The sequence below is a fragment of the Syngnathus scovelli genome, chromosome 2 (assembly GCF_024217435.2).
Source record: "Syngnathus scovelli strain Florida chromosome 2, RoL_Ssco_1.2, whole genome shotgun sequence".
Taxonomy (NCBI): domain Eukaryota; kingdom Metazoa; phylum Chordata; class Actinopteri; order Syngnathiformes; family Syngnathidae; genus Syngnathus; species Syngnathus scovelli.
This window is the reverse complement of record NC_090848.1, coordinates 3,828,016-3,840,000: the sequence shown is the minus strand read 5'-3', so window position 1 is coordinate 3,840,000 and position 11,985 is coordinate 3,828,016. Positions and strand designations below refer to the sequence as shown.

General features: G+C 41.7%; 1 protein-coding gene across 2 annotated transcripts in view; it reads right to left on the bottom strand.

Moving 5' to 3' along the window:
* The window catches only part of LOC125988295 (fibronectin type III domain-containing protein 4), an 11,475-nt gene extending 5,714 nt beyond the window's left edge, over nt 1-5,761 (bottom strand). The window contains exons 1-3 of one of the 2 annotated variants that reach the window (XM_049753332.2): nt 5,522-5,761; nt 5,224-5,405; nt 655-770 (exon numbers count right to left, since the gene is read on the bottom strand). In XM_049753332.2, the coding sequence (XP_049609289.1) occupies nt 655-770; nt 5,224-5,308 (201 nt within the window). In that variant the 5' untranslated portion in view covers nt 5,309-5,405; nt 5,522-5,761. Of the gene's footprint in view, nt 1-654; nt 771-5,223 lie in introns of both variants that reach the window. The other variant, XM_049753333.2, reaches the window with a different exon arrangement.
* Nucleotides 5,762-11,985: the final 6,224 nt, after the last annotated feature.

The window sequence follows — 11,985 nt, the reverse complement described above, 5'->3', positions numbered from 1 at the left end:
GGCATCCGTAAAAAAAAAAAAAATACAAATTTCCAGATCGTTTTTGCAAACTCAAAATGGACTTTCTGTCTGTCAGTGTTGCGTAATAGTCCCCGCTTTGGGATTTGAAAGACTTCCTTGTCCTGCTTCTCCTTCTTGCTCAGCATGTTAGAGTGTGTGTGTGTATACAGCAAAAATTGATTTTTTTTTTTTTTTTGCTGCTTGAAAGTCCCATCTTGATTCTTGGAAAGAGAACTGAGGACCACAAAGAGTCCAGGTTAATCCAAGCAAGTCCTGATGACCAATTTGTGCTTTGTCAGCATTTTCAACACCCTGAGGTGATAGCTCTTGCATCCCGAAAGTTCATTATGTGAACCTTGACCCTTGTTTGAAACCTTATTTAACCTTGTTTAAAACCAAAACATAAAACCCTAATCATCATTTAAAACTGTTATTTAAAACTTAAAAATATTTGAAAAATAAACAGCAGCCCTCTTTTGCTATTCAGTCTCATGATGTAATGAAAGTGACCTCCAACCGAGCGAGAACAGAGGTGACTTGAATTATGGATGGATCGAAATTAATGAGGCGTGTGACAATAATTATCTCTCAGCTTGTTAACTTAGCGACAGGCGGCGTCCGCCATCAAAGAGTCAAATCGGCTAAACAACGTACCTGCAGCGAGATGGCGTAGCCGATGACCGTCTCTCCCAGAGGGACGTTCCAGGTCACCCTGGCCGAAGTGGCTCGAAGCTGGGTCACCGACACGTTCACCGGGGCAGCTGGCGCGGCTGTTGCCATGGTAACACAGACAATTTTGTGAATACGTTCAGGATTTTATAAATTGTTGATTTTTATTATTGATCAAAACCAAAGATGATTTGCAACGGCCGTTTCTGCTTTTCTAAATTAACAATTACATTAAGTGAAATGAATTATTGCAGCGCACATTTTTACTTTTCACCTAAATTGGATTAGCCACTTTGAATTTGCCGTTTGATTATGAGTGAAAGAATTTGGTGTTTCAAACCATTTTTTTTTTCACTGCTCATTTAGAATCAGCGTTTACAGACGGTTGTAATAACAAACATGACAAAAATGACTGATTTAAAAAGGGCAAGTTCCCCTTCAATTCTTAATCAAGCTAGACAACTGCAATATTTCATTTATGGACTTCTGCCGTGTGTGATTTAAGAGTCAAGTGAGAAACGAGAACTTAAAGCGTCACGGGCTAAGCGTCCATCAATCACTGATGATGACGCGCCGAACGCAATCAACAAGTTGATTGTCATTGTCAGCCAAGAAAAAAAAAAACATTTCTTCAAAATATCCTCCTTTGTCACACCACAATGTTCTTGTAGCTTGTTCTTGCTGCACAGCCACTCACTTAGCATGTCACGCTCAAGTTAGCGACCTCAGGAGTTCGCCCCGGGATGTGGGGAAAAATCAATAGCTAGTTTGTTTGCTTCCTGCGGCAGTGGTTGCACCTTCTGACGGACTTTGTGGATGATCACCATCAACATTTTCAGGTACACTTGTAGAAATCGGGAAAATAAGCCGCTTTGGGGCATCGGATTCTGTTAGAGGATTATAAACTGCAGTAGCAGAGTGTGACACCCCCCCCCCCCCCCCCCCCCCCAATCTCTAATCCAATTGGCCACTGCATTGAGTCAAGTGAGCAGGAATCACGAACTCGCTGTACACACGACCGGACTAACAATTGGCCCCTCGCGGATCGAGTCAGAGGGCAAGCCATCTTACGCCACTGTCGAGATTAGCTAGTGATGACAAAAGATGGCCGCCGGTGGCTTGACTTAAGTCGCATCATTGGTGTATATATAAGTCTGTGGCTGGGATACGCACACACACGAACACACGAACACACACACACACACAACGATCAACTTCTGTAAGTCCAATGAAGAGAGACAAAAAAGATAAAACGAGGATGAACATTGGCAAAACACGACAGAGACAAAGTGACTAAGCGCCGCGAGATGGGAAAAAATTCAATATTTAGGTTTTGGAAGAAGAGAAGGATGAGTCAAAGTGAGATGGATGACCAAAGCGGGAGATCAGATCAATAATGGAGAGAGTCATGAAATGAAAGAAAGCACACATATTGATCGACGTGCAGCTACGGAACACACAAGTAAGCCTTCGCCAGCCGTCATCTTTAAATTAAAATATCAATATATTCAATATTTTTTTAAAATAATAAATATATTTAATATAGTAACTATATTAAATATATTAAAATGTTATATATGTTATCATTAAATCAAATATATCAAATTAATATTCAATATATTTAATTTAATAATTAAATATATTAAATATTAATATAAATATCATATTTAAATCCATATTTAAACACATTCATAATTTGTAAAAGACTGACCTGATTTCAGGCAAATTCTTTCAACTTTCATTCGTGTGTCATTGCTAGAATTGCAAATTGTATTCACTTTTAATAATTTTTTTTTAAATAGTTGACCGGTTTTTACTTGTCTGATTTGAAAATGAGTTATTTGTCAGATTGTTTTGTAGCTTTTACTGTATATATTATGAGGTGCTCATACATTTATTTAGGTTGACAGTCATAACGGCCCTCCGAAAGAAGCTATGACGACAATGCGGCTCGCGAAAAAAATCAGTTTGACACCCCTGCTTTAGATTATTGAGTACCTCCAAATTCTGCCACTTTTCAACTTCTTTCCCCCTGCCGCAGAATAAAAAAATATAAGCCTGGCGACATTTTGTTCGCTTGTCGGAGTTTTTGCGCGGTCATTCAAGCGCAGCCGCTAAATCAGAGGGAACAACCAGTTTGCTGATGGGCTGGGACAGGCTCATCTGGCTAATGGCTCCCGGTGAAGGATGGATGTGCATGCGGCGCTTGCCGTAAAGACAAAGAAAGCTGTGCATGCTGATGTAGGTACAGTACATCAAGAAATGAGATTGGATTTTTATGAACGTCTTGACAGCTGACGGGTGCTTGCTGATCATTTCCAAATGTGCCACCGCAACTGCTGAGGAGACAGGTTACATTTTAGTGACCGCTCCATTTGTAGAAAGAGCGCCGCAAATCTTCTCGCAAACGCCTCCAGCATTGTTCGCCGCTGCAAGATATGACTGCAATCATAAACCTGTTGTTCATTTTGTACCTTTCTGACATTCCAAAGCACAGACGACTCTAGGATTTTTTTTTTTTTATGGCTCGCGGCATGTAGAATAATAATAAAAAAAAAACGACCTCTGCTATAACTACTAAAATGAACAGGGGCGGAGTTAGATGGTGGCCAGGGGTTACCCCTCTGGCCACCTCCACAAGCAGGGAAAAGTTTTGATATGCGATTTTTTTTTTCATTTTACTGCTTCATAATCTGCCACGAGTTATTTTATATTAAATTTTTGCAAAGTGGCATCGACTGTCTGTGACAATTGATCACTCGTTCACTGCCGTTGACGGCTATAGACGTCAAAGATCCCCTGAACATTAAAATTTTTTTTTTGTTTTGTTTTGAGACAGAAAGAGACTGTCAACAACTAAAATCCTAACATTGTTTCTCTTTCATAACAAATGCTAACTCGGTTTCAGAAGCCTAAATGGTTTGCTCCACTTCAATTTGTAAACATATCACATTAATAATCCTCAATTTAATCCTGTTTTAAAGAAATGCATTTTCGATTGTTCTTAATAGATTGTTCTTGTTTCGGTTCTAAATGTGGAAATCAGCATGATTTTTTTTTTTTATGGGCCCTCTAGGAGAAAACGTTTATGGACGCTAGCGAATGCAGATTAGCCTCCTCCTTGTCACCAATCATGGACTCATCTGACACAAACGCTTTGCTCAATCGAGTTTCACATAAACGCGAGGCTGACACGATGAATTGAACTAACATTGAACTAGCTGATTAAAAGGGATGGAGAGACAGTCGGCAAGATATACAACTTTGGAATCTCTCTGCCAGACAATCGATTATGCTTTTGACGGCTTTACAACTGCTGTTTTTCCTGCTTGAAATATGAAGGCAGAGAACGTGGCGGCGGCAGCTGGACTTGAAGAAACCTCCATGAGATTCCCAGGGTCTCCTCTTACAGTATTACAGGGAAATTATGAATATGATATGAAAAGTCTACACACCCCTGGTTAAATGCCACATTTGGGTAGATAAACAATTTCAAAGTGATGAAAGCTGGACAACACAACTGAGAAATCCATTTTAGATGTTCTAGTAGGCTTTTCCTGATGTTTTTTTTTTGCTTCCTAGCAGAAGCCTTAAAGTTCTATGCTAACACTGACTGTTTTTTTTTTTTGGTTTTGTTTTCTCTTGACCTCTTAGGGAGTTTAATTCCGGGGACGTTGTTAATATTTGTTAAGCCCTTTGAGACTTTTGTGATTAAGGACTAGACAATTAAATTTGACTCTCCTTGACTCCACTCTGTCACAATTCCCTCCACGTTGGCTTAGTGTGGGATTGTAAATGTTTTCCAACCTTTTTTTTTTAAGTCAAGGCCGGTGGCGTGCAGTGTAGTGATGTGCATCAAGATAAACCACCCCCTCCCCCCTGGAGATGTAAAAATGTCTTCGACAGGGCAAAACAGCAGATGCATGTCAATTGTCTTCTTCTCCACACACACAAAAATTCCATGGCCGGCGGCTATATCGGCTTTAAGTTGAAATATCTCCTCTTAGCAACCTCAATAACCCTTCATAATTTATTAATTGAATAAATATCCAGGCACTTGACCCGAGCATCAACGGTGCTTCACACAAATCCACTGCTTGGCCAAGGCAAATATTTACCATATTTCTAAATAAATCATGATACACCACAAAAAAAAAAATTAAAAAAAGGTCTCAAACCTTAGCTGTCAGAAAAACAAATACATAAAGTTTGGACCTTAAGTATTGACATTTGCATATTTTTATTTTATTGCTATTTTCTATGTACTGTTTAGCGACTCGGGTGAACCAGCAGAGTTCTTCAATAACAATGGAGACATCATTCTTTTAAATTGTTGTATTGGCATGTCTTGCAAAGGCAATTAACTAGCTTATTTCCTTTCTCAACGCTTAATTAAAGACTTCAGTGGGATTAGGTAATTTCCCACAGAACCCCAAGATGGTCTCTGAAGGCGCTTTTACGGGAATGATTGGATTACACGATGCGTGTCTATTTGAGTATCACATGTCGAATGAACACACGATGGCAGCGTGATGATTCTGACGAGATACTTACTTCCGCCAACCATCAAGCATCCCATCATCATCATGATCATCATGAGCGGCAGCAGCCTGGCGTCCAGGTGAAGGTAGCCGGTCATAACCTCCCGTCAGTGCGCGCACACGTCTGGATCCTCGGCGCGCACCTTCCACCTCCACCTTTTAGCAGATGTTTCTTCTCAAGGTCACCACAAGCCACTATGCATCCAGAAAAGACATAAAAGAAAAAGATCAGCCTTTCTTCTGGTGCGGGTGTCCTCTCGTCAGCGATTTTGCAGCCACAAGTCTCGGCCGAATTTTCTTTAGACGCTAACAGGTAGTTGGAGCTTTGCGCCAAACGGCAACGCGGCAAATGCGAGGAGCGCTGTTTTGTTCGCTAAGAGGGGCGGGATTGTGGATGGGTCCAAAAACAGCAGAGCATGACAAGGAGCCGATTCGGTTCAGAAGAAAGATGGGGAAGCATCCACCCAGCCACGCGTATAGCTGCTTTGCATCTGACACTTTATGGGGAAATGAGTGTGGGAGTGAGGATGCGTGGTGGATGAATGGGAGGGAGGGTGTGCGTGCGCACGCGCGCGGCGTGTGTGTGCGTGCGTGGGCACTAAGCTGCAGATGATGCCATCAGAGATCTTTTATTCAGCTCTTTCTCCCCATCGAGACCCCACATCGCTGCATTCCATCTGCTCTTGTCTCAAATAAAATGTTCTTTTTTTATGGCAGCATCGCGCATTTGATGAAATGAAAATTGAAATTCATTTAAGAACCCAAAAGAGTTCAAGCGGGTTGTAGCCATGTCATTGTTTTGATTTTGATTTTTCTTGTGAATTGAAAGATATGTTTTGAAGACAGCGCGGTGATGAATGAATAATTTATCGCGACGCGGGTGACTCCCATCCCATCCCACCCCTCCCCTCCCCTCCAGGCCATTTTTCTTGCTTCTGGAGGCGTCTCCATTTCCATCTTGTTTGCAAACACCCGCAGGTCTGCTGCAAAATGTCTTCTGCTGGATTAATTTAACAGAGACAAGATATATTGATGGTCCTGATGTTGGGAAGGGGGCATGGGGGGAATAAACACTCAGGTATGTTTCTGCTTGGAATTTGAATTTGCTGCACGTGCTTTTATCTCTCTCCCTCGAGAACATTTCTGGCAACTTTTACAGCTTGTTTTCTTCACTAAGCATCTTTTGTCAAAGGCCGCGCTAAGGGAAAACAACCCTAAAGTCCTGGTGAGCGATGAAGGATTCATGATAATAAACAATGCAAAAGAAATTCTTGCTTTTGAATTATTTTTCTCTGTTGGTTTCCACGGATATTTGGAAACCGCACTCTGAAGATTCGACAATCGATTTGTCTGAAATGTATAATTTCATTTTGGATTCAAGCAACAGCAAAAATTTAACCGTCTGACTTCCCGCATAGTAAAATACAAATTGCTTTGGGATTGCTGTTGTACGATATTCTCCAGCAGGGGGAGCTAGTAAGCTTTAGAAGCTCATCTGACCTTTGGCGATGCAAAATCTTCTGCGTGAGTCAAATAACTTCACAACGCGTCTTCCTCCAGTTTCAGAGCAAGACACGCATTCAGAGACTACTTAATTCAGGTTGTGCCACATTTATATTCATATTCTATTTTGGGGGGCTATTTATAGGCGTTGTGACAGAAAAGATGAGCATCAGACAATATACAAAAGAATTACAGGGGATCCCCTGCAGTCGAGCTGCAAGAAGGAATTACGCTCACTTTTATTATTCATTGCAAAAAGTCACAGTGAGCTAAAAATGGCGACTCCACATCTTTTGGCGTGTTCCCAAGGCCAACATTTACTGTACATTCGGGTATTTCAAGAGATTCATCATCTTAATAGTCACCCATGGAAAATTAAACTACTAAATTTTAAGATACATGCATAACATGTGCTGACCTTCGGGGGGTCGTTTTAATTCCTCCCAGCTGAGTGCTTCGTGGTTTCTTTATAACCTAAAATGCACGTAGATTAAATCAAGGTGAAGAATTATGAGAAGAAATAGCATCACATCTACATCGTGCTTAGATTTAATTATTTTTAATTAATTACGTGTCAAGATGTTCTTGCATTTCACTCGTTTAGCCTCACCGGAGTTTTTTATCACATGCAAAAAAGGTAATTTTCCTCAAGGATCTTGAAATTACAAAGCCTAATTTGGTTTATTCTTAGCTAATTAGGGGAGGCAGCCATGTGAGATTAAGCGAGTATCTTCACATATGGTGTTGTGCTGCTGTCACGACGAGGCAGCGGCCATCCAACCGGGATGACTGAACCAAAATGGACGCTGTTTCGCGTCCTCGTGGTAATGAGCTGGTTTTATACCAGACAGGTGCGACATTTTATAGGACAGTGCAGCAATGTATTATTTTCTGATGGCTATTTTTCTAGCAGTTACAGAGCCACCTGTGCAGTGTAAAAATGCCTCATATAATTTATCTCTTTTATATTACCTTTTTTATTTAGAACACAGCCTGAGCTAGAAGGGGGGCTGTGGGGCACGACCTCCCCTGAAATAAACGCTGTAAACTGACTTTTGGATATTTTCCAATAATTCCTGGATTTTTTTTCACATTCTAGCAGTCCCTCATAGGTAACTTAAAATAAATCAGATTTTTTTTGTAAAAACTTTTTCAGTTTTTGCGGATACCTTATGATATCCATTTGTGGTTTTGCTAGCGCCTTCAAACTAGATGACTTTGCCAGCAGCACAGGCGGCCCCACAGAACTGCTACGCTCGTCTCGCCAATGAAGTAGGCGTTACATGCTGGACTACACTGCTACAGCAATTCATCACTGGAATTGTTGTTTGTGTCAATGTGTTGCACTTTGATTCAAAAGCCACACATCATTTTTGTATGCATTCAAATGATGGGAGTGTTTTTCGATCATCAACTGTGGTATAGCCTATTTGTGGATTAAACTTTTACTAATAGCAATTATAATCAAGGGAGTGTCAATTATTTATGGATATTCTCTTTTCACAGCCGGGCTTAATCACATCTGAAAGAAATTTAAATCTAGAAAATGTGCAGATTTCCTCCAGTTCAATCGTGACCCTTGGAAATCACAAAACTACACGTCCGTCTGTCCATTCACATAGACACAAATCAAACATCAGTGAGACAAGAGGAAAAAAATAACTGTCACGTAAATATAGCCACCCAATACTGCGTAACGGTACACACACACACGCACAACACTCACACACACACATCCTTTCAGTCAATTGAAAGCATGACGGCTTTAGCCGTTGTGACACCCAGGGTAACTTGTGTCCTTTGTCAACGCAACTGGTTGTGCCACAATGGCAGATCGAGCTAGAAGGCAGGGGGGGGTGAGGTGGGTGGGCCGGTCTGAGGAGTGTAGCGGATGTGATCTGAATGATTATTTTGCTGGCCGGGAAAATAATCGGGAACTTGCAATATCCATCATTTCGTGGATATTGGGAGAATCCTGCTGTGTTTTTTTTTTTTTTGCCAAATAAAGGGAACAGCCTGCTAATCGTGGCGTTATTTTTAGTCTGATTTCACCAGCAAGACCTTACTATGACTGCAATGCGCATGTTGACCACTGGAGGCCGCTAAATCCCGCAGCTCAATGTATGAATGTAATATTTCATCCAAATAAAGAGTTACTTTTCGTTATCAACAAATCCCTAAACACAAGTGTTTCTTCATCTTGCGCCAGCTTTCTTTGTCTTCCAACTCGTAAATTTTTACTAGGTGTCATGTGCAACATCTCCAGCTCGTTCTGCCGACTCTGCAGCCAGTGAAGGGCCCGAGGTTGTCTTTGGGTTTTTGCACTGCAGGCCCTCTAAGTTTGCTCACGTCAAAGGCTGTCCTTCTGAGCTTTATGATGTTCCTTTGAGTATGTGTGTGTGTGCCAGAGTGTCTCATCTCCAGCCTCTGGCATGGTCAGGTCCAATTTCTATCACTGTGCTTGTTGGATGAGCTAAAGAAATGGTTTGCTCCGCCACTGCAATGCACCAGTCGTCTGCTCGGTTACCCAGTTGCTCCTTCTTCTGTTTGTCCACGATGCATTCCGATACTGCAGGGGTCAAGCACATAATCCCTGGTTCATAAACGGCTAGAGTTCAGCGTATAGGTCCCATATCATCCTCATCATCATCATCATGTGATTTTTTGCAGCTGTATTTTAGCGTGTCAGATCTCATCCCATGGCGGGAGACTAAATCCTATTGGGATTGTTCCAGGAGAGCCCACGTGTCCATGTGCTGTGTTGATTAAAATAGATTTTGCTCATGACGCATTTCATATGACTCAACGGCCCTGTGAGATAAACATGCGACAGTCGTGTGCCACGTCTTCATATTCACACAGGTTGTTACACGTGAAAGCAGAGAAGATGACTTGGCCGGCCGAATTGCGCGTTATGAAAGAACCGGACGTGTACGAAACACGTTGAGCCTGTTCCATGACGGCAAAATATCAATTTATCCATTTTTTTTTGACACGCTTGTCCTCCTATAGCTTGCGGGTGAGCTGGAGTCAATCGCAGCTGACTTTGAGCGAGGTTGCAAAAGTGTTCACCCCCATCCCCAAAGGACACGTTTGAGTCTTTTGTAAATTAAGCTAACATACTTTAAAGTTGGGATACCCAATGAGAATTCACAAGAACATGCAAACTGTGCACGGGAAGGCCGGATTCAAACTGCCAACCATTAACACCGAGTGGAAAATGCATTTTCGAGTTATCATTGATTTGCGTTGTGTCGTGTGCTGTTCAAAAGTGTTCCCGGGATAACACAAATAAAAAGTGGCTGTGTCATGTTTCGGTGACCGAACAAAGCGGGAACACAACGAACCCAGAAAAAAAAAAAAAAAAAAATCAAAGAGAGAGAGGTTTAAATACATGGTTGGTTTTTGCCAGCGGGCAAAGTAGACCCGTTTCGTGCTCCAGCGAAAAGGGTCAAGCGAGAGTTTCCATTAGCAAGCTGCACTTTGTATGGGAGCTATGTATAGAGGGATGCTTTTAGAGGACTGGTTTATTATGCGCTGGGCTACTCTGACACTGGCCGGCGGGAAAAAAGTCTACACAAAGGAAGAGGACAGTTTGCATTTATTTAGAATTCAAGCTAATTCTTTCATGGCTTTTTAATTCATCTGGTGCACTCACAGCCACTTTGTAAGATGCACAGAAAAATACAGAACTTTCTGCCAAAGTGTTTTTTTTTTTTAGTCAAAGATTTCTGACAACAAATTGTGATTGACTTCTTTTTTTTTTTTTTTTTAATTGTCAACAGATTTTTTTTTAAATTCTGCATTGTCTATATTATATTATTTTATGCTGTTATGTTATATTATATTATATTATATTATATTAATTGTATTATATTATATATTATATTATATCGTTATTTTATATTATATTAATTGTATTATATTATATTATATTGTATTATATAATATTATATTATATTTATGAACCTTTTTTTTTTGCCTTAGTTGCAGGAAATCAATACTGCTGATGATTTTAGTGCCCAAAATGATGATCGGTACAGAAATAAATGATCGGTATAACGATAATATGAGGAATTTTAATGCAAATATCATTTATCCATCACTTTGGAAAGTCGTGACTGCACGCCCGGTCGGGTCATCTGAGCCCAATGATTGTGCGGCAGCAATCGGTGGGATCGACTGTGACTATGCCATCTCCCTTCGCCCGTCCTTCACACCCTTCTGCCTTCATTAGGACACCAGCACCCTGATAGGAAACGCGGCTGGGCGAGGACAAGTTCTGATCCGGCCGGGCTGGGCTGGGGCGGGATGGATTGCTCGCTAATGTCCATCACCTTGCTAGAGGCCATCTTGCAGGGCGGGGTCAATAAAGTTTGTGGGCTCTGCCAACGTCCCACTCTGGCTTTTATCTACCAATTCCTCCTAAAATCCCAAGCTGGATCTGTGAGGATCTTCTTGACTATTTCACCCCCACACCTCTTGTTATTCAACGCGGAGCTAATTTAATGCTCTATTTGTAGTTTATCCCACGGGCCATTTTACAGTTGGCTTGATGCATTACAGCGCAATCTGCAATTTGTGCGGCGCAGGTACGAATTAGATGTGTATCGCAAATGTTTGTTATGAGAGATGGAAAACGATTGAGGTAAAAAAACAAAAAAAAAACCTGTTCTTCATTGTCTGCATTGCCCCTAATCCAACAACATTTGCTTTCTCCATCCAAGCCTAATAATGTCAGATTAAGCTCTGCACAAATGTCCATCTGACATGAGGGCTGGATTTGTGCTGGATTGGAAAATCGGGACGGGCTGCCTCCCAAGCCCGTTAAGTCTACACACACACACACACACACACATAGCCGACGAGATTAAAAAGCAGAGGATCTGCATGTCATGGCAGCAGAGTGGGTGTTTACGCAAGCTTTTGAGGTGTTTGGCTGATTGAGACCTAAAAGTTCCTAAACTATCCCAAAAGACCCATAAACCCGTTGGTTTTGCCGCTTAGGACTCGGTGGACTTTGGGCTTCCTTCCCCCGAGGCCACGATTCCGATGTGGAGCACCTCAACCCTAGATATGTCCCTACGATGCCCTTGTGCCTCAGTGGGCATGCATGCCCTCCTTTTGTTGCAGCAAAAAACAGAAAGGGGGGGGTCGAGGGGGGTCGGAGGGTCTCGATAGGGCGGTGGGTGCTGCTCGCCCAGATTACGTGTCATCAAACGGCCTATTTACACTCAAACACGACGGCAAACAAATGTCAGCGCCGCAACTA